This window comes from Aspergillus alliaceus (genome assembly GCF_009176365.1).
Source record: "Aspergillus alliaceus strain CBS 536.65 unplaced genomic scaffold BDW43scaffold_41, whole genome shotgun sequence".
NCBI lineage: Eukaryota > Fungi > Ascomycota > Eurotiomycetes > Eurotiales > Aspergillaceae > Aspergillus > Aspergillus alliaceus.
The window spans coordinates 190355-212262 of NW_022474724.1; the positions used below are offsets into that span (position 1 = coordinate 190355).

General features: G+C 46.9%; 4 protein-coding genes across 4 annotated transcripts; 2 read left to right on the forward strand and 2 right to left on the reverse strand.

The window, feature by feature from the left end:
• Positions 1-9225: 9225 nt before the first annotated feature.
• On the forward strand, positions 9226-9948 carry BDW43DRAFT_313864 (uncharacterized protein; the record flags this gene model as incomplete). The annotated part of the gene is made up of 1 exon (XM_032047685.1): positions 9226-9948. The coding sequence occupies one exon, from the start codon at positions 9226-9228 to the stop codon at positions 9946-9948; it is 723 nt and encodes a 240-aa protein (XP_031897440.1).
• Positions 9949-11299: 1351 nt separating this feature from the next.
• Positions 11300-13875, reverse strand: BDW43DRAFT_285164 (Iwr1 domain-containing protein). Its single transcript, XM_032042913.1, has 3 exons — positions 13733-13875; positions 12260-13615; positions 11300-12163 (listed from the first exon to the last, which is right to left on the reverse strand). The coding sequence occupies exons 1-3, from the start codon at positions 13797-13799 to the stop codon at positions 11949-11951; spliced, it is 1638 nt and encodes a 545-aa protein (XP_031897441.1). The 5' UTR covers positions 13800-13875; the 3' UTR covers positions 11300-11948.
• Positions 13876-14345: 470 nt separating this feature from the next.
• BDW43DRAFT_161563 (putative differentiation regulator (Nrd1)) lies at positions 14346-17470 on the reverse strand. The gene has a single exon (XM_032038598.1). The coding sequence runs from the start codon at positions 17170-17172 to the stop codon at positions 14662-14664; it is 2511 nt and encodes an 836-aa protein (XP_031897442.1). The 5' UTR covers positions 17173-17470; the 3' UTR covers positions 14346-14661.
• A 2235-nt stretch (positions 17471-19705) lies between these two features.
• BDW43DRAFT_161584 (asparagine--tRNA ligase DED81) lies at positions 19706-21907 on the forward strand. Its single transcript, XM_032038600.1, has 2 exons — positions 19706-19794; positions 19913-21907. The coding sequence occupies exon 2, from the start codon at positions 19985-19987 to the stop codon at positions 21575-21577; it is 1593 nt and encodes a 530-aa protein (XP_031897443.1). The 5' UTR covers positions 19706-19794; positions 19913-19984; the 3' UTR covers positions 21578-21907.
• The last annotated feature ends 1 nt before the right edge of the window (position 21908 follows it).

Genomic DNA, 21908 nt, shown 5'->3' on the forward strand with positions numbered 1-21908 from the left:
CCACCGGAGTGCCGTCCATATGTACAAAGACTGTGCCGCATCCGAACGAGGTAGACTCGGTGCCAATCAATATCAAGTTAGGGAGACTGATTGGACCCAACGCGACCAGGTCTCAATGCATTTCTCGAGGTAACCTATATGGTTGTAAATTATGGATATCGTTTGTTCTATTTCTGATAGGGAGCAATGCCGTGCAGCGTCGTATTGGGAGTTGCATTTTTGACATGCAACTGGACTGTAGGGCATGAGGCTGCATATACATCCTTTATCTCTCACTCACTCACACACCCTCTCTCTCTCTCTCTCTCTCCCCGGTACTATTTTTTCTTTTCTGAGACAGCAGCTAAGACCTTTCGGAAAAAAGGTACAGAATGATGACTGAGTTTTGGAGGCAACTTTGCCCCACGTGTTGGGCGCAGGGGTCAAAACCGGAATGATAGGAAAAGGCAAAAGCCCGACCAACATGGTTGTATCATTACTAAGGTACAGTACGGAGTTCGGTGGCAACAAGCACACCAAAAAAAAGTAAAAAAGAAAAGAAAAGAAGAAAAAGGGAATTCGACACTATCCAGAATGGAATAGTAGCCTGGAATTGCTAATGGCTAATTCTCATGACGCTTTTTTTTTTAAATATTATATGGAAATCGCCAATCATTGAATGGTTTGATGCTATATTTCGGATGTAATTCAGCCGATAGGCTCGTCCAGGATAAGGTTCGAAGCTACTCATCATATTTAAATATACTATGACCCGTGCTCCCTTTTCTATATCCTTCTAGAGAGTGCTCCATAGTCCAGAATCAAAAAGTGTACACTGACCCACAGTTCTGTACTGTGGAAGGATCCTCTATATGAGTGATGGAGCAATCCGTCGAACGCTCCAGTTACCATGGTTCATTTCTTTTCTCCTTGTCCATTTAGGAAAGAGAGCCCTTAGGTACGAAAAGTAGTACCTAGACTACAGCCAAGACCAAATTAATCGCCAACATTAGACTCGGCCGAATCATTAAAAACTAATTTTTATACTATCTGTCATGATGGAAGCTCGATACGTTGAGGCGGAAAGGACCAGATCAGTAGCTTTGTGGTGCAGAGTAGGTAGTTAACGGTCAGTTAAGCGTGTTTGACTGTTCATCTAAATCAAAGGATAGGTTCATACTGTGCCTGTAGATCTTCCGTTTGAGGGTAATGTGTCCGTCCTCTAGTCTAGCACCAACCGGTTGCTCTTACGGTGGCGCAGTCAAAGTGGGCTTTCAGGCTATGTATGTAATTGCAGCCTCGAACAGGCCACAAGGCAGAAAAACAGCCTCTGCTCTCGAGAAGTGGGATCGAGAGTGAGGCAAAGCAAGCCAACGTTAGATGATGCTCTGTGGTCTTCAGTTGGCACGAGACGTACTCCGCGAAGGTTGCACTGCTTGTTGTCCAGGTGATATTATATGGTGAGGAAGTGTTGGTCAGCAATTAGCTACCGGGGAGTGGCACAGCGTCATTGGGCGGCTAGGGACACTGTTGGTGCTCAAATCCTATGTAATGTGCAGGATTACTGAGCCATATCACAATGAAATGATGTGTATCGTGTCTATTGCCACCAGGTTGAACGACTTCCCAAGCTACTCACCAATCATATACAGGCCCAATCGCAAGGAGTGGCGCAATGATCCTTGAAAGGCCGGGAAGTGCCGGTTCATCCCCTTCATTCACACTTATTGCTTTCATTGTGCTACTTCAGTAGCGTCTCTCCATGGTAGGGAAATGTGCGAAAGAAAAAGAAATGGCAGAGCCAACCAACAAAGAGCAAAGGAAAGACGCGAATTAAGTTTCGTCAACAAAAACAAATTCGGCCCTACGTGCAGCCTCTTTGGCTGACATTTGATATATCAGGGCCTGAAAATTTTTGATCTGAGCTGGAAGATAACCCCCCATTGGCTCCTGCCGACCTCCTATCTCATGGCATGTCAGACTCTTTGTGTAGTATCTTCAGCTCGGCTAAAAGTATTGGATTGGGAATCTCACCGACTAATACCGCCCGCAGGATACCATTACCAGGGAGGGACAACGCATCTCTTTACCTGCAGCGATTATCTGTTGTCATATCCCCTTACTGACGAATAATTGGTCTCCTTGGATTTCCGAGGTGAGAGGTGGTGCCCTGAGGAGGCAGCAGTCGAGAATACAATCGCGAATGCAACCCGTAAGACTTGTGTAGTTACGAGTAGACGCGGTTGCATCGCCGTTGAGCCGTCACAAGTGCGCGGCGATCCCAATGAGTGGAGTGTGGGTTGTCTTGCACCGGGGAAGGGCTAACTTGCTGGTCTTAGTATCACCTCCCGTGCACTATGACTGTTCTGTGTCTATACTAGTACACACATAGCTTGTACATCATTGATTGATTGACGGACGGACGGACGGGGAGATCCCGCCCATTCCCGAGCCAAGTCCTGTATTTTCTCTCTCCCTTTTGCTCCCCCTTTGTCACCTTTCATTTCTCCTACGTATTTAGGTCGTAGTAATTTACTAACGATACTATGTTTTACTTTCGGCCATCCCTAATGAGGTTCAACAGAGCCCTGACCGTTCGTCATCGGGTATATTGTTCTGGAGCTATATAAGAGACTATAACTACTCTGGACGATGGCTGATGCCAACAATCAAATTGATCTTTCTAGAATTTATGCTCATTATCGGTGATGAAACATGTAGATATAATATTGTCTTTGATTAAATTCAATAGTCACAAGGCTTTTTGTCTTTTTTTTTGCCAAAAGAAGAATAGAGAGGAAGAGAACACAATAAAGTAAATAAAAAAAAGAAAGGGGGGGAGGGAAGGGGAACAAAGCAAGAGGGGGAAAAAAAAGCACAATAAAGAAACAAACGAGGTAAAATGGGGATGGTATGGACTCAAATCCTGGAACTTCCTTAAGAACCAATGTGTCTAAAAGCCTGTTAATCCCGGACGTTGGACGATGTAACGCCCTGACTCGACATATGGAGCCCGAAGCGGAGAACAGCTGTGCATGGTGAGATAGGCAGATATAGCTGTTTAAGGACCTTCCACTCATAGAGTAGTACTGAGTTAGTAGCACGCTTAAACTCGCTTTTGCATATTAGTTACTATGGTAGTGGACCGGTACAAAACTGAAATGTTGATGTTGTACGCTAAGAAGCCACCAGGTGCGAGCAACTGTTTCCCTTGAGCCTCAACTTGAGTGGTAATGCCTAACTGTACGGGGGTTCTTCCCAGCAAGGCAGCCTATTCTTCCCCATAGGGTTGAAGATATTCTTGTTGAGCCCGTGTATAGCGCCCCCACCACTCATAAACAGTATAGCCAAACTGTTTCATCCTGTTTTCCATGGTAGAACGCTGGTCGAGTCAGGACGGTGTAACTACTGTGCGCGAGTCAAGTATTGAACCCGCCTCGACGTCAGTCACTGGTAGGTATATCACCACCCCTGCCCAGTGTCTTTGTTTCCTTCAATTAAGTATCCACCACAGAGGAAGACCTTTTGCCAATCACCTACCAGGTTATCCATTTAGGGCGAGGGAAATGACCCAATTGAGGCACTCTTGACCCCATCATGTGTTCACGTGACCGAAAGAGGATGCGGGTAAGCGTGTGATGAGAGAAGATGAAGGAAATTAGCACGGGGGTTGGACAAGGGGGCCAGAACGGATGAAGGTACAGATCGCTTTGTCTTTGATGGGGGAGGGCTAACCACCTGATTAGCTGGTACGCTATCCGTTAGTCCAGCATTGGGACAAGAGGACACAGACAAAGCGGGAAGGCATGAAGAAATACATAATGCTTCCGCATGATGGGGATCTACACAGTACAGAGAAACGCAAGTGGCCGATCATTGTTATCGCTTTTCGTCATCATCATCGTCACTGTCCACCCGTCTAAACCTTTTCTTAATTGATGATAGTCGTCGATGAGGTACCTTTGGTGGACACGATGCCTCCTTTGACTGGAACGATATGGACCTGCGCCTGTATGTAAGCATGTGAGTAGGAATCCATCATCCCATACATCTCGAAATGATGAATATGGGATTTAGTTTCAAACTTGCGCAACTTCACTGCGCCGCAATCTCGATTTGATGGGCGCTACTCTTGACACTATGACCTTTGCCTCCACCAAGTAGGTACTTTGTCCTTGGGGCTAGAGTGGTACCGTGTGGTGGCCGACTCCGTGTCGACTACTACTAGTAGCACTAACCTTGTCCCCCCAAAGAGTAACTCTGGCCGAGGTTAATACATAGTATCCTCTCTTTCTCGTATGCTGAACCAAAGCCCGATAGCTATTCTTGAATATGAAGATTTGCCGTCTCACATTGAAAACACAGTTTAGATTGTCGTCATCATGCCAAGATGAGGGAAAAAAAAGTGGTGTTGCAGATGACAGACGATGCAGCCCAAAGATCAATAGAAAAACAGCTGACGTCCTTTCCCCTCTCCCCTTCCTGGATATGACCCAATCATCATACTCTGAAGTACTCCGTAACTTTAAAAGATATTAACACTGGAGAGACTACTTAATCATGATGGCAAGAGGTATAATCAACTGTTGGTTCTTGTAGGAGAGTATAGTTGGTTTCCCTTTCATCAGGATTGGAGGTATCAGTGTGACAAATGCCACACAATGTTGTGTTAATCACAATTTTCCAACTGTCTTTTTTATTTAACTAATTTTACAAGTTGTGTGCGCGCATGTGTATAGTCACCGAAAAATCTTTTTCTTCCAGGGTTTCTTCATTTAAAATTTTTTACAATATAATGAGGACTCGGCTGGTGTGGGGTGAGGAATCCGCTTTGTCTCGTCCGTGTATCGACTGGCTTTCCTTGCAGGACACTTGGCTATATACCTATACGAGGTGCTCCATAGTTGCCTCCATGCCTAATCTCTGGTCAGTGTACAGCATGGCACAATGTAGTAAGTTGTAGGAGAGATGCAGAATGATCGTACAATAAATCTACAGAGTAGAAGGAAAGCCAGCCTGCGTATGTATAGTACATATGTATATACATTTCCTGCAAGCCTTTTCAATACCTGTCATGTGAAAAGGGCAGCCAAATTACCGACTATGATATGTATGTATGAACGTATGTACGTACCCATTCCTTCTGCTCCAGAGTCATCCTCCGGATCTTCGCCGCCGAGACCCGATGCTTTTTCGGCTGTTAATCTGCCCTAAGAGTACATCCACTGTTCGCTATGATGGATCCAACGCCAGTTTAGCCCCAACCAACCGACTCCATCAGGATTTACTCTGCTTTCTTTGACAGGTTCAGTCCATAGCGCTAGTGGCCTGACGATTCATCCTGCTTGACTTTTGCACTGACAAATGACTCCAGATCAACCGTACATTGGTTGTTTCGACTACCTTAAACGAAAGGAAGACTCGAGGGGCACATGGGTTTGGGGGCTGTCAGCCCATTTCCAGTAGTATTTGTTCAAAAGATTTCAAACGGGGACGTAGAGAGGATTATTGTTTAGAGATGTCCACAGGATTTACTCATGAGTTGGAGAGACCTGAGGTAAAAAATGAAATAAAAATAATAATAAAAATAAAAATAAAATAATAATAATAAAATAGATAATAAAAATTAGGGCCGGCTAGATACCATGGAGATTCCCCGTTCAGGAGGTAGTGGAAATTACAACGCAATACCCTGCAGATTAAGAATAAGAGAGAAAAGAGAAACGCCCTAGGAAGGTGATCGTCTCACCAATGCAAAGATGCGTTGGCAGATTCTGCAGAATACTATCTGGACTGGGTGCTGTGATGAATACTCTTGTCTCGTACATACTCTCCTGTAGGTGTAGGGAAGTGGGTTGGTGACCAAATAGGAAAATGTAATTTTAGGAAAGAGGGGACAGTGGGAAAACGCCAAAATAATAATTATTATTATTATAATAACAGTTGCAAATAAAGACCACGATAGCCAATGGAAAATCCAATGGAAGCTAGCCACCCCCATGCCCCAGTTCTATGCTAAGAGAGACCCACTAGCGCATCGTGTCTCCCGTTTGGCTGTCACGTCTATCCTTCAGCAGAAGAAAAAGCCCTGTGTAAGTCTGAGACCATTTAAGAGCTAGACAGCCTTAGAGCCTCACTCCCATTCGTGAGTTGGTTCCAGTACCACGGTTCACTGATTAAGCCACTGTAGGTTTGGTGTCGCTGACTTACTCTTCCACGTCCAATAGACGCGAATTCTATGGTTAGTTCTGTTGGTTGTCCCTTTCCCCCCCTCTTCCATTCCGTTTTTCCAGCCTGTCTACTTACCGACTTAGTAGGTAGTAGAGCAGCGTTAGCCTGTGCGGCGTAGTACTCCTGCAGTGATCCTTTCTCCGATGGAGAGTAATGGGATTGGGTTGGATTGGGTCAAGCCGGTGGAAATGAAAGTGGGATTTTGGAGGTGTGTTGAAGGGAAGAGGGATGTTGTGTGTGTGGTGTCTTCATCGTTGTCAGCGGGTCCGACGTTTGACCGTGCCTTAGATCCCACCGACTTGATGATAGATGGCGTGCTCTTCACAGTCAAGGTCAAACTCTACTAATTGGCTTTGTTTCTTTGATAAATTTAAATTGGCTGTTAAAATGATTCGAATACCGAGTCACTGACGTACGAGCATATCTCGCCTCTTGCACTCCGTACCCAAGGTCGAGACCCCCGAACCTCCAGGCGAGATAATGATTTAATTTAGGTGTCGGAGCGGACATCGGACTAACATCCCACAGCTCCACAGCTCGTCTTTGAGCAGGGGCGTCGTCTGATGTTCCCGCCAGCGGCCGAACTGAATTGAACCCTGCAATGCTTCGTTTCGGTCTACCCGCAAGGGCCTATCAGCTCCGGGAAACCGAAGCCTTCTTATGCAGTGGCAGGGCTGCAGCATATCGTGTATTACATTCAAATTAAAAAAAAAATTTTTTTGAATTTTTTATAGTGAAAATACTTTTATATATTCTTTTATCTTTTTATTTATTTCTCTCTCTAGTCTCTTTCCCAAATGTGAAATGATTCTCTCTCTTGATGGAGCGCATCCACTGTAGATTTATTATTACGTGCGTCTAGAGGCAAATGAAATCTTTTGTATCTTATGTACACTAAGAAATCATTCCTTTCATTTCATATTTGGGCCCATACCCATCGGAAGTTACTTAGATATGTATCCCGACTGAGTGCGGAGTATTACTAGTACCGTACCTAGTAGTATTACTTTATGGAAGGAAAAACGTTTCCCTACTGGATAACCATTCGTCCAATAGCACTTCTTCATGTATACAAATAAATACCCCGATTTTATTTTTATTTTTTATTTTTAAAAAAGAGAGATATTCCAGTATATTTCTAGGCTACTTTTGTATTATCAACTGTATAGCAGTGCCTAGATCTTTGACTTGCATCTTTCAGTAATACTTTGTAATTCCGAGACTTGAATCCCTTTCTTTCATCTTGGTACCTTTTTTTTTTAATCCCTTACGGGTTCCAAAGAACTACAGTCGAACGGCATTTCCTAATTGAGGTACCCCAGGGACCAGGTTCTTTGTCTTTGCCTTGTTAGTGATCAATAATTTCATTTTGTTTCCATGGTTTTTTTCATATCACATCTTTTGGACCCCTTTCTGGGTGATCCCAGCGTGGCCAAAAACTACATCGTGACCGTTGTGTCATTGGGATGAAAGTCATTCGACCGGAAGGCAAAAATCGGGTCCCATTGACTTTGAACTGACTATGGCCTGCTCGACCCTCCACTTTAATGACCATCTTTTTGTCATCCCTGATGGGTCAAACCAAAATACCAACTCTTCTTCGACTTTTGCGGCTCCTTCAGACCCTTTGGTTCTGATATATCCTTGCTGCATATTGCATGAACTAGAATTATTCTTCTTTCCCCTCCTACCTACTTCTTTAAGTGGATCTTCCACTGGGACCAAAAAAAAAATAAAAATAAAAATAAGACAAGGCAAGAAAAGAGAAAGAAAAAGGACAAGGCTACAAGTTGAAGTCATTCGTTCTCAAAAAATTAGAAATACATAAAATACCCGGTCCAAAGAGTCGGTGGTTGTTCTGCACGTACATCCTGCACGTCTGGCAACGTGACCCTTTCTTTCCACATCTCCACTTGCTTCATACTATTCAACGTCTGAGTATCCTTTCTTCTCTTCTGTGGGAAAACATCATAGAGAATTAAAGGGAAACAAGAAACAGAAGAGTGGCAAAATTTTCTATGGAATTTTAACCGTTCTCTATGCGACATCCTTGCATATAAAACAAACGGGAGAAATACCTATACTTCACTTGATTTGATTTGATATCTTTATTCTTTTTTTTCTCTCTCCTTCTTGTCATTTTCTCTATTACAAGATATTAAATCGTCTTCTCATTTATTTATTTTTTTTAGAAGTGCCCCCACCCTTCATATATATTTCTTGTTTCTATTAGCAGATCAGTGCAGGGTTGCTGTTGTGGTACTACTAGGGTTCAGGACTTGAAAGAGGCATACAAGCATTAGGAGAAGGGAAATCCACTACTACTTTTTCGACGTACCCCCTCAACACACTTTACTCCTCCTTCACCAGGATCTTGAATTACTCCCCTGCTACCGCAGGCGCTACACTTCACTTCGGAGCCATCGTGTACCCGCCGTAGCAGTGATTGTCTCCCAGTGGACAGGGGGCGCAGTCATCTTCGGGGTCTCTTACAGGCCGGCGTGTCCCAAGGATTCGGTACGCTGCATGGGTTAAGCACAACTAACGGAACCCTTGGCGGCCATTGCCCTCATTTAAGAATCCAACCCGGTGTCTCGTGCGGTGTTGGTTGTTCCAAGGTTTTTTTTCCTTCCAACCTTCGAGCGCTTAACCGTGACTTCTACGTGATCCTTCGGCCCAACACTCTTTCTGGAAGTCCTGGTGTAGTGGCTGAGGAATACAAGATTCTTGGCCCGTCGCCAAACAAGATCACCGCCCTTTTTATTCGGCGTATTATCCTTTCCTACTATCTTCTCTATCTGCCGCGGCCACAGTGCACTTCCATCTGGTCAGTGTGAAAAAGTGTGCCCTAGGCTCCTTACGCCCTACTTTTATCGGGATTGTTCCTTGATCAAACACGAAGGGCTTCCCTTGTCCTCAAATCTACTACTGCACTCTCGTCGATCACCATACCCAAGCAGTTGGATCACAAAGGGTGCAAAATCACCTTGCCAACTGAAAAATAGAGAAGGAAACATGGAGCCCCTTCACTCGCAATCCCCGTCAAGCTATATGCCATCATCACGAAAAAGCCGCATGGCTATCGACTCCCTGTTGAACCCCTCAGCAGAGTCCGACCACTCTCCTTCTCAGTTGCACTACGCCCATCCAGGACCGCAATATTCACCTATCTACCCTCCCAGTCCTAGTCACCACTACTTTTATCACCCCTACACAGAGAGCCACCACCATCACCATCATCCCTACCGGGAAAGTTCTGGCTCTTCGCAAGATCAGGCGTTCTTGCCCTATCGACCGCGGTCGACGGAGTCTTCGCCCGGTGCGTACTCTCGAGACCGGTACGATTCGGTCTCGAGCAGTTCGAGCAACGCCCCGGAGAGGCGACGACCCCCTCGACCAAAGTATGAGGAAGAGGAAATGTACTTCATCTGGTATCACCGCGTGGACCTATGCCAGGAGTGGAAGGAGGTGCGCGAGAGCTTCAACCGACAGTTCCCTAGCCGGCAACGGCGCGGATTCCAGGGAATCCAATGCAAATTCTACCGATTCATCAAGGAGAAGAAGTGCCCAACACTGCGTGAGCAGAGACGCATGCGCGATGGCGAGTTCCTACGCGAGGGGTCAGGGCTCGTTGATTCGGCAGCACCACGATTCGGCGTCGTAGAATGGGTGGGAGCATGGTATCCGTGGATGCGAGAGACCAAAGAACAAGTTTTAAGTCGACGCATATCGCACTAAATTCTCTGATCTATTTTAATTCTCTCTCCTTTTCTTTTCGTTCTTATTTTTCTTAAAAATACTTACCTCATTACTCGATTTTTATGGATTCTCTTTCTACCTCGAAAAATCCATCCTTACGGCCGTTAAGATACCTCTGAAGTTCGTCATATGCTTACTTTACTTCACTTTTTCTACCCCCATGTTCTTCTACCGGCTGGGCTGTCGTTTCGAGACGTTTTTGTGTTCCTTCTCTCTCATATATTGTTTTATGATTCTCAAAGGGAGGCTATCTGACCTTAGCATGCATATCATATCATCACTGTATTGTTTTGGATTGAAATGAAATCCGTGGAGACTGTCACTTGTATTGGACTGGAAGAGATTACTATTCTCAACCAAATTTACTCAATTGAGTCACTTGCAATACTCATAGTTCCCTATACTTGGTAGCCAGAACGTACCGTACAGTACCATACAGAAAGAATATCGATACACTATTTTCACACTCAAATACAGTACATAAAACATACATACACACATACATACGAAACACCACCAATAAGTACGCAGAATATTAATCCAGTAGTATAGCCAGCAAGAATTAAAAGAAAGAAGAAAAGAAACATAGAGGTCTCTTACCATATTACAAGCATATAGGCAAGCAGCCAAATAAACAAAGCCGAGATAGTTTGAAACCCCTACATGCCTCATTAGAGGTAACACATGATATCATCTTACAACCCTCAAGAAGACAATTACTTCACTGAGCAAGGAGACTATTTGTCCCTGCTTTGATTCCCTGTCCACAGAGAAAATCTATAGTCACTGGAGAGGGGATGATCAATCGAGTTGGAAATACGCCATGCTACCAAATGGTCATCAAAACCCTACCAACTGCACAGGCGTATATAAATACATATATTTTCTTTCTAGGTCCATTTGCATGTATACAACATCCATCTTCTGCAGTGACGTATCCACGCCGCATAGTACCTACCTAATATACGTTGAATAGCCTTGGCCTGAAGAGGACCAGGTAACTGATAACATATTGAATTGAATCATGTAGACATGCAAGTCGCCCCTCCTGCCGAATCGAGAAATCACCCTTCTATGCATCTGTGATGGATGGAAGCTCCACTTATCTTCTTTCTATAAATCATTGGTGTTGTTGTCCCTTCTCCTTCCTGCTCTTCTTCCCGCATAAATATCAATAACATGGATATGCTAATGCTATCTGGGATTCCATTGGAATATGATGTTCGGTATGCTGAACCGATAGGGATGGGAAATTGTAAGGGGAAGGGGTAAGGATCATCCCTCACTTCATATCGTTCTTTGATTTATTTTAAAAAATTTTTTGCCCATTTTTGATTTTGTTTTCCCTTCCCTTCTGCGTGATGAAGCGGCATGAGAGCCTGTAGATTATTAATTATACTGTTTATGTAGGTGAGTTGTCGAATATTTGTGTTCTCGTAGAGTTTTGTATGTATCTTATCGCGATTCTGATTTTCTTTCAAGGAAAGGATTTTCTGCGGAGGTTTGCTCTGACATATTTAGATTCGGGATTTGTTTTTGGTGAGAATGGGATAGCATGACTCGAGGGTCATCTGTATGTACTTCACTTCATTTTGCTTTTCATCCTGTACTTAGTATATAAATACATACAGTACGACCATACATACTAGCACCCTTACAACGTTGTATTTATGCATGTAAGGAACAGGGATTAACTCATATCCAAGGGTGTGTGTAATCATACGTACTGTACTGCACATGCTGTGCGATGGAGTCTGCATGCAGAATGAAGGTTACTCTGCAGAAACAGACTCGGGTCTCATAATATACCCTCGACTGCATCTGCAGAATTGCGGTGAGTGTAGGAGGTGAGGCAAGGGAACGGTGACTGATGATGTGTTACCTTCCATCCCTGCTGGTCTCTCTTTCTCCAAAGTACTGTGCAGGACAAGCACCTGGATCCAGTAGAATAATCAATGCAGCCACCCGTCGTCGTACCCTCACCAGCTCTCGTCATCGGAATCCACGTGCGCCCGTTGTCTCTGTCCGTATCCAAAACCGTACCCGAAGCGCTCACTGGAGGAATCGTCAAAGCCGAACTCTTCCTCATCGGAGTGATTATGCCGATACCGGTTGTAGATGGCTTTGGGGTCATCCTCTTCGTCATCCCAAGAGAGTTCCTCGTCGGGATAGTCATTCGCGGGATTATTCTCGGCTATCGTTGTTGTTAGCAGAGTCTGCTATTACCTTCCCCCTCTCTTTTATGAGGGCAGATCTCAGGTTAGTTTCTATGTGTGATTGGCTCGCTCACCATTGGAGTCCCCGTCTTCACTGTCCCACTGGTCTTCATCGTCGTCATCTTCTGCAAAATGTTCCCAGTATTCTTCATCTTCTGGTGAGATGACGATCACACCGATGTCCTGACGAGTCGTATCGATACCCTTCTGCCGGAGCCACTCATCTTGGTCTAGTTCTAAATCCGCTAGTGCGTTCGTAAGCTGACCTCCGTTCGGCAGAGGACGTCGGATGTACGTATCGTATACATACTCCCCGTCACTGTCGTCATCCTGCCCTGCAGTGGAGTGTAGATTGAGCGGTGCCGGTGTGGCAGGCGTGATGGATCCACCAGGATCCGTGGCCCCTTGCGTGCGTACTGCAGACGCCGCGGCACGAAGCTTGTTGGGTGTGCGAGGAGGATATTTCAACGGAGGTTTGGGCATCACCGAATGAGTCCGTCCAACCGTCGATTGAGGGGCGTTGTGTTTCGTATCTGTGTGCGATACCTCCATTTCCATGTCTCCTTCTAGTTCTAACGCGATTTGCTCAAGATCCCGAGCTAGCTTTTCTGACTCGTCTTCCCAGTTGCTATGGCGCGCTTGGGCCCCTTGTTCCAATACCTGCGAGATATGCTTTTTCGCAGCCGAGATCGCCACCTTACGCTCTTCCCTCCATTTTCTCTCGGCCTGGTTTACCACCGGTCGCTTCCGTGGAGGGATTGGCTGTTCCTCAGCCACATCGGAATTGTCACGAGAAGCGACATCATCCGCTCGCACGGCCGCATCGGCTACCAGGGACGCCTGTCGCGAATGCTTTTTGCGTCGAAGCTTCTCCACGAGTACCGCAACCCCGTCTGCTTTACGTTTCTGCACCCCTCCTCCGCTACTCCGAAGGGGGCTCATGGGCGTACTGGATCGGGAGATTTGAAATCGTCGCAACGACTGCGCGCGTCCCGGAGAAGACGACGCGCTGTCTAGCGCACTAGATGTGGATGACACTCCAGCCGCAGTAGCATCACCAAGAACGTCTCGGCCTACACTCTCATCACGAGCTTTCCGCTGCGCCGGACCAGGCGAAGAATGCAAAGCCTTTTTCAGTTTCTCCTCCGCTTCCCTACGAACGGTCGCGATGCGTTTCTCTTCGCGACGCTCGGCCCCAGGGGACGTGGCTCTCACCAAAGGAACCTCTCCTGTAGCGCGGGCCGACACCGAGCCCGCAGTCAGAGATACAGAGGCGCTCACTGAACGCGGAGTAAGGATAGACCTTTGCGCCGCGGACACTGGTGAAGCACTGGGAGATTCACTTCCCAGATCCTTGGCACTGACTTGGACTCGTTGGAAAACGAAGTCTGTAAAGCGGCGTTTTGTCTGATGCAAATCAGATTGGATATCTGTATTCGCATATTAGCTTTGTACCCATAGATAAAGAAGACAACCCTATGCAGAGAAACCGAAGGGGCGGGGGACCGTAGAATTAGCCGTGACGACAACTAGCAGAAGCTTCTTACATAAAGTGTCTACCGGTTCCTCTTCTCGACGGCGTTTGATACTGATCTGTTCCGGAGGTAGGGCCATTTTGGTAAACTATGTGGCTCTGAACTTTGCCTGCTCTAACCTAGGACACCTAGGACCGATGGTGGAGGAGCGAGCGACTTGGAATGATCATGAGCATTTCTTCAGGTTCCATGGTTGGGCCCGAAGGAGCTTAGCGTGCCACGACGGAGCATGTATACAGTCACGTGAGCGTGATTGTTGACTCTTTACTTGATTCGGATAGGCAGCATCTACTACTCCACCACACTTAGTATACAATGCGCGCTCCTCGGGAGACTCGCAAGCACAGCGACAAAGTGTAGATCATTACTTTTCGTATTTCTTCACTTATGCTATATTCCTTGATGGTTACTGCCATCACTTGTCCCGAACCTATTACCTCTGCAACTATATAACCCCTGTCCGTGATCCACTATGCAAAAGGAGCTGTTCGCCCTGGATTAATTCCGTCAAAATGACATCGCATATGCAACTGAGCAGAATAAACATCAAAGAACAGACCAGAGCTAACCGGTCTAGGGTATAGCCGATATCTCACCCGCCTTCCGTAGCCAACTGGAAATTGAAACTGAAACAACCAAAAGAAGAACTGAAGAGAAAGAATATCATACCCAGCTAGCAATACAAGGATGGTATAAAAAAAGTATTAAAGGGTGTAAGATGGGTTGGCTGAGAACGAAATTTGCACAGAAAATAGAGGGGAAGGACAGAAATACTGTAGAACAAACCAATACAAAGAAAGGAATCAATGGGTGGTGGTTTCAAAACAATAAATCAACATGATGAAGAGAAAGCGTCAAGTAAAAATGTTAATAGTTAAAAATGATGCACCCATAAGAATGGAAGAGGGAAGGAAAGGATCCCTCGAAATATTAAGATGGAATTATTTGGCTCCAATCTCTTCCTCAGCCCAGCCGGGTAGCGAACTTTCGTTCTGGATGGCCAGTCCAAACCCGGCATGATTGAGGCCCCCTAGGGCTGACGTAAAGCTGGAAAAGCTGCTTTGCGGTTGGTGAGCTACAGCAGCGCGGCTATGTCCAGCCTGACCCGAGATAGGACCAAATGGCTCCTGAGAGAATGACGGCAAGCTGACAGCCCGAGAGTGCTGCGCGCGTGGGACGCTTAAGCTGCTGGTGCTGGCAGTGGCGTGATGGCCAGGGCCGCTAGAGCCATTGGTGACATTCAAAAATCCGTTGGTAGACGGCTTGTGCTGATGGAGCGGTGCTTCAATGCTTCCGTTGGTGAGCTCGCTGGTCGCTGTGCCGTTATAGAGGGGTTGTTGCTGAGGTGCGGGTTGCGACTGCGACTGCAAAGCAGCGAGGGAGATAGAGTCGTTCAGACGGTTCTCTTGTTCCTGAGCTTGCTGGGCAGACATTTGGCTAAGGTACATGGTTAATGGGTTATTGGATCCAACATTCAACATTCCAGAGGGTGATGTAACAGTCTGCAGCGGGTGCCGGCCCTGCTGGCCATTTTGTGAACCTGTCGAGCCAGGGGCAGGAGAGAGGGCGGATCGGGTTGGGCTGGACTGAGAGCCAGAGTGACTCAAATTCTGCTGGAACCCATTGAGCGCTGGCGAGGGCGACTGAGGCCCCTCCAGCCCGTTGTTGCGATTTTGCTGTCCACCATTACTTGTTTGGCGAGGCGGGTTGCCACAGCGATCCTTGCCAAAGTTGATCTTAAACCGCTTATACTCCTCCCGGTTTCGCATTCCCTCAATCGCTTTGATGGCGTTGGCGATATTGGTGAAGTTCACGAAAGCACAGCTCTTCTCGCGCAATGTGTTCACTAGCTCGATTTCTCCATATTCGGAGAAGTCTTGGCGAAGGCGTTCTTCCGACCAAGTCTCATCGAGGTTACCGACGTACACATTTCGGGAGGCACCACCGCTTACAGCAAGGGCAATAGCCGGGGGGAGTGGCCCTGAGTGCTTGCCCCAGCCGATTTTCAAACGACGGTTGTGGATCATGAGTCCTTGTAGGTTACTCAAGGCATAGAAAGAGGCAGCTGAGGTCGGGTCGATAAAGGTGACGAAGCAGATATGCTTGTCGGGAATGTAGCGAATATGATGCAAGAGGCCGCCACGCACTACGTTGCAAATCTCTTCGATGGTGGTTTCAGGATGGATGTTGCCTAGGTAGATTGTTCGGTTACCCAGGTTGTTAACACCACCGGCAGAAGTAGCAACGGCCGCAGCCGCAACGGACTGCTGGGCGAGTGCGTTCGTGATCAGATCCCGATCTGCTGAGTTCAGGATGTGCGCGTACCCTGGCGCGATGCCCAGGAACTGAGCCGCATTCTGTTGCTGTGTTTTGGAAACATATGCACACCGATCCTTACCGTAGAATACACGCCTGGGTGCCTGCCATTTGGCCTCTTGGGGCAGTTGTGAGACGGCTTTCATCGCGTTGCTAATAGACAAATAATGTACGAAACCAATTGCCTTCTCCTTCACAATTTTCACAGTATCAATCGGACCGAATTTCCCCAGCTCTTCGCGTAACTCATCCTCCGACATCTCCTCCGGCAGGTTGCCAAGGTAGACGTTCCGTGACGCCCCCGACTGCTGCACCGCCAGGGCAACTGAGGTAGGTACCTGAGAGGGCTTACCCCAGCCGACCTTAATGTCATTACCTTTGATGGCAAGCTTCTTCAAGATGGCATCTGAGTGGAAGTGCGTCGCCGAGTTACTGTCCAGGAAGGAGATGAAAGCACAATTCTTGTCAGGGAGCAACCGTACGGATTCGATCTGACCACTGCGGACATGGTTCAAGATTTCTTCAGCAGAAGTTTCCGCCGGAATATTGCCCAGGTACACGGTTCGACTCGTACCTGAGAGGAGACCCGGAGTTACCGACGCGGCAGGACTTCCGAACGCCGCATTACCCAAGCCGCCCATGCCACCAACCGGCGATTGAGGGCCCCCTAATAACTGGGAGCTTCCCATGCCATCCGCAGACATCATCCCTGAGTAAAGGTTGGCATTCTGCGAGGCCTGCGTTGGGCTTCCCAACTGATTCTGGTGGCTCTGCACGTGTGCAGACGTATTGCCTTGGGGAAAGCTACCAAAGCTGGCGAAGTGGGGGGAGGCAAAAGCAGATGGAGTTCCGGGTTGGAAAGGACTTCCGAGCAATAATTGGGACGGTAACAGAGGGGTGAAGTTCATGTCGAACGCGGTGCCGGAGGCTGCCATGTGGTCGGAGTTGTTCTGACTGGCGGCGGTGTTGATGGCAGGGATATTAGCTCGACGAGCGTTCCGGTCCGTCAAACCCTGCAGAGGAAAGCTATTGGAGTTGTAAGCCCCGTGAGAGAAACCAGTATCGTCCGCGGTGAGGTGAGAAAACTTGGAAGGGATCAAACGACTCGGAATGCTGGAGGCATCGGAGGTTTGCATGGCGAGGAACACGAACGGTCCGGACGTGATAGCCCCCTAGCTAAGGAAGAGGGGACAAAGCAAATTAGGACGAATGAAAATAATCGATATCACCGACCAGGGGCAAAAAGGAAGCGCGAGTCAAACGACGTGGTAGGAATGGCCAGGAGAGCGAAAAGCCAACCGCCGCGAAGATCACCCCCGAAAGGAGAAAGGAGTGAGGAAATAAGGGAAGGAAAAGGTATGGCCGAAAAGAGGGCAAAATGAAGTCGAACAAAAGGAGGAGAAATAACAATGAAAAAAGCCTAGATCAGGATAGGCCAATGGAGACGTGTCTAGAAAGAGGCCCAATGGTCAATTGGAATGTGCATTAGACAATGTTTGGTGGAACGGTGACAAACCTCTTAGTTGGGTGTTTTAGGGGCTGCGAGTGACAATCCCGTAAACAAGACCAACCGTCAAAAATAAAAAGTAAAAATAAGATAAAAAAGAAATAAGAATAAGAATGGTACTAATAATTCTGAATGATAAATAGCTTAACCAAGATTAAAGAAAATGGTCAAGTAAATCAGAAGAAGAAAACACTGCGAACAGGGGAATTAAGAATATGGTCTAGCAATTGAAAAAAAATAAAGGATAGGCCCCCAATGGCAAGAGGTTTCGACTGGTGTTGTTGACAAAGGATGGGAAGGGAAAGGCCTAAGAAGGGTCGAATGGGGTCATCCACTCAGAGGACCGAAAAGGGTAAGGTGAAAATGACAAAGAGAAATGAATGTGAGAAAACAATTGTTAATAGACTCGAAGAGGCGGAAGAGAAAGGACAGTGGAGGAGGAGAAGGAGAGAGAGAGAGAGAAGACCGCGGGAAAAAAGGGGCTAATTTGGAGTGAGAAAGGGATTGATAAGAAAATATATGAAGTGACAGCGCACACTTTCTCGCTCTCTGACTCTCTTTCTGTCTCTTCCTTCTTCTTCTTTTTCTTCTTCTTCTTCCCCAAGGTTTATACAGAATGCACTGTGTATAAGGGAAGGTAAATGTTACCAATGACAAGAAAGGAAAGAAAGAAGGGGCGGAAATAATAATAATACACGTCAAAGACAAACAAGTCAGTTGAGAAACAAAATCACTGCCAATTACTAGTATTCGAGTAAGGAACGTGGAGAAGAAGAAAAAGAAAGGTAAGATTTAATCAAAACAATAATAATAATAATAATAATAATATCTCAAGTAAGACCAGCATTTAATCAAAAAATAAAATAAAATAAAAATCAAAAAATGCTAGAGGGGGCTAGAGGTAAAAGGGGGAAAAAGCGAACAATTGAACCAAACATCAGACACAAGAGGGCTGGAATAATAATAGAAATTAATGTCCCTATGGAGTGGAGTGAAGATTGACATTGGTACCTTACCGGTTGAGTAAAGCGTCCCCTCCCTTAGTGTAGATGGGGGAGACACCATAATCTCCATCCTGAGAGATGTCATCCTGAAGATGACCATATAATTAGATATATCCGTACGTAGTGAGTAGCTCATAGCCAGGAGATTCCATTATGGGTAACTCGGATCAATTATGCCCAAGCGAAATCTCTTTGTTAAATGCCTGACCATCCCATCTGTGACTGACACGGCCAAACTGAAGAGATCATATCATATTGTTGTGCGATGGTGGTAGCAGCGGCTTTTAGCTAATTTCAAAGGCCGAGGCGTTTCATTCATTGCTGACCTTCAGTGTCAGGGAGATGAGATTGAGAAATCTGTTGCAGAAGCGCTCGAGTCCCATATCTCAAACCATCACGCATATCTAGATCAGGTCCAGTTGGACTGTAGGGGGTAGTTTCCTGTAGGAAGAAAGGGAGGCTCTTTAGGAAGAACTAATGATCCGTCTTGCTTGCAGAACCCATTCCGTCTTGGCATTCATTTATATGGACGTGTCATTTTGTTGTTTCCTTGCGTAGATAGTGGTGACCCTGTGGGTACTGTATCTTTCCATCAATATTAAGGGGAATATGGGCTATTGATCTGCAATACTACGTCTAAATTAGTTTCGATCGATCTAGTCGGTTTCATCATTTGTCCGGTGTTTACGGACGAGTTCGCCTTTCCCCAGATGGCAATTTGTTCGGAAACCCTATGTTTCTTCATGTTCTTCAAGATATAGATACTATAAACCGTATTTTCTGTCGCTGTTTCTATCAAGTATATGGAGAGCATCCGTGGAACTTTCACCTCTGTTGTAATTCCAGACCGATCAGGGAGAGATAGTCGGGGAAAGTACTGTAGGTATGTGTGTATGTATGTACCGGTATGGGTATTTCAGATCAGTCCTGAGAAAACATGAATCGTCGAGATGAATATCACCCCAAGCTCAGCAAGTCTTAATTGCTCTATGACTTTTGGGGATGTACTCCATACGTACATCATAGATACACACATACATATATTAGCCTTATATATCAGGCATTACTGTATAAAATGCCTCAGGCAGACGTGGGGGAACTTTCCCGCGGGCGGTCGATGTCAGATTGGACCCAAAAATTTACCCCTCCAGACGATTTATTCCAGGCACTGTGCGACTCGGCGTCTTCACTTCTCACTCTAGGGGAACTGCTGCATAGCCTTCGTTGGCTGGACTGATTGGTTGTATGTGAGTATTTATTATTACAGCTCGCTCATTGGTTCTTATCTATTGCACCTGATTCCTTGACATTGTGACTCACATGTCTCAACTAAGATTTAATGCTAATTTGACATTCTCTCCACAGCGCAGCTCTTACCTTCATTTCTTCTTTCGTTCTGGTCCACTGCACAGCGAGTCGAATAGATCGCCAGAGATAATGACTTCCATCTACATTGACGAGGATGTCGGAAGGGACGACTCTACTGCGACCGGATCTGAATCCGCCCCCTACAAGACGCTTGTCCACGCTTTCCTGCAGCACGCCCCGAGCGAGGGCTTCCAATATCTGACGCGCAAATCCCAGACCGAGCCCGCTGAGAAGGATACTAACAAGCTGGAGTGGAAGCCGGCCACTAAGTCGGCGGTGAAGAAAGCCACCAACCTTTACGAGGCACGGAAAAAGAAGGCCGCGAAGGAACAGGAGTTGGCAATCCGTGAGAAGGACGAGGCGGATAAGCGTCGCCTCGTCCTAGAGGAGGCAAAGAAGGTCATTATCAAGGAAGACTCGTCTCTACCTAAGCCAGTCAGAATTCGCCTTGACGTGACCGACCCGGCCATTGTCAAACTAGGAAGCCCTGAGTCGGAGACCCCAGGTACTCGTGTTCGCGTTCTGGGCAGAGTTCATCGCCTTCGTGCCCAGAAGGGTGTCGTTTTCCTCACTCTTGCAGACGGTTACGGCTATCTCCAATGCATTTTGACGGGAGACATGGTCAAGTCCTATGATATTATGACTCTTACCCTCGAAACCTCCATGGCAATCCATGGTGAAATGCGTTCTGTCCCACCCAAGCAGCATGCCCCCAACAACCGTGAACTTCACGCAGATTTCTTCACTATCATTGGTCGTGCCGCCGGTGACAAGGAGGCCATTACCACGCGAGTTGCCCCGGATGCGGACCCTCAGACCCTCTACGACAACCGTCACCTTGTCCTCCGTGGCGAGACTGCTTCCGCTGTCATGAAGGTGCGCGCTGCAGCTCTTCGGGCCTTCCGCAAAACTTTCGAGGAGAACCGCATGCTAGAAGTGACCCCCCCGGCCATGGTACAGACTCAGGTCGAGGGTGGCAGCACCCTGTTCAAGTTTGACTACTACGGCGAGAATGCCTACCTCACTCAGTCCTCCCAACTGTATCTGGAAACCTGTCTCCCATCTTTAGGAGATGTTTTCTGTGTCTGTCCATCTTTCCGTGCTGAGAAGTCCCTCACTCGTCGCCACTTGTCAGAGTATACTCACATCGAAGCTGAGCTTGACTTCATCACTTTTACCGATCTCCTGGATCACTTAGAAGCTGTAATCTGCCGTGTCATTGACTTTATCCTGGCTGATCCTGAGGCTGCAGCCTACATCAAACAACTCAACCCCGACTTCAGGCCCCCCAGCCGTCCCTTCCGTCGCATGAAGTACTCCGACGCCATTCAATGGCTGATCGAGCACGAAATCCCCAACGAAGAAGGCGAGCCCCACAAATTCGGTGATGACATCGCCGAGGCTGCCGAGCGCAAGATGACCGACATCATCAACCAGCCCATCTTCCTCACTCACTTCCCCTCTGATATCAAGGCTTTCTACATGAAGAAAGATCCCGAGGACCGCCGTGTCACCGAGAGTGTCGATGTGCTCATGCCCGGTGTCGGCGAGATTGTCGGCGGCAGTATGAGAATGGACGACTGGGACGAGCTCATGAACGCCTATAAGCATGAGGGCATGGACCCCTCCCCCTACTACTGGTACACGGACCAGCGCAAGTAAGCTTCCTTCCATATATTACTATTTCGCTTAAAGGATACTAACTCGTCACCCAAAGGTACGGTACCTCCCCTCACGGTGGATATGGTCTCGGCCTTGAGCGATTCCTGGCTTGGCTGTGCGCCCGTTACACTGTCAGAGATTGCAGCTTGTATCCTCGATTCACAGGCCGTTGCACACCTTAAGATATCTATTACATTAGATGAGTTCCATACATATGTGAATGACTTAGTGCAGATTCGGTACATCTGGTTTCCTGTAGTTCGTTTTTTCTTTAGTAAGAGGCAACATGTCGACACGATATACATACAGCCCTAATCGTATTTCAACAGGA

Bases quoted from the DNA above. Each gene is read 5' to 3' on its own strand.
- BDW43DRAFT_285164 (XM_032042913.1), bottom strand. From the start codon at position 13,799: ATGGCCCTACCTCCGGAACAGATCAGTATCAAACGCCGTCGAGAAGAG. The intron at 13,616-13,732 runs GTAAGAAGCTTC...ATGCGAATACAG, and splicing joins GGAACCGGTAGACACTTTAT to ATATCCAATCTGATTTGCAT. The intron at 12,164-12,259 runs GTGAGCGAGCCA...CAACAACGATAG, and splicing joins TGAAGACGGGGACTCCAATG to CCGAGAATAATCCCGCGAAT.
- BDW43DRAFT_161563 (XM_032038598.1), bottom strand. From the start codon at position 17,172: ATGCAAACCTCCGATGCCTCCAGCATTCCGAGTCGTTTGATCCCTTCC.
- BDW43DRAFT_161584 (XM_032038600.1), top strand. From the start codon at position 19,985: ATGACTTCCATCTACATTGACGAGGATGTCGGAAGGGACGACTCTACT.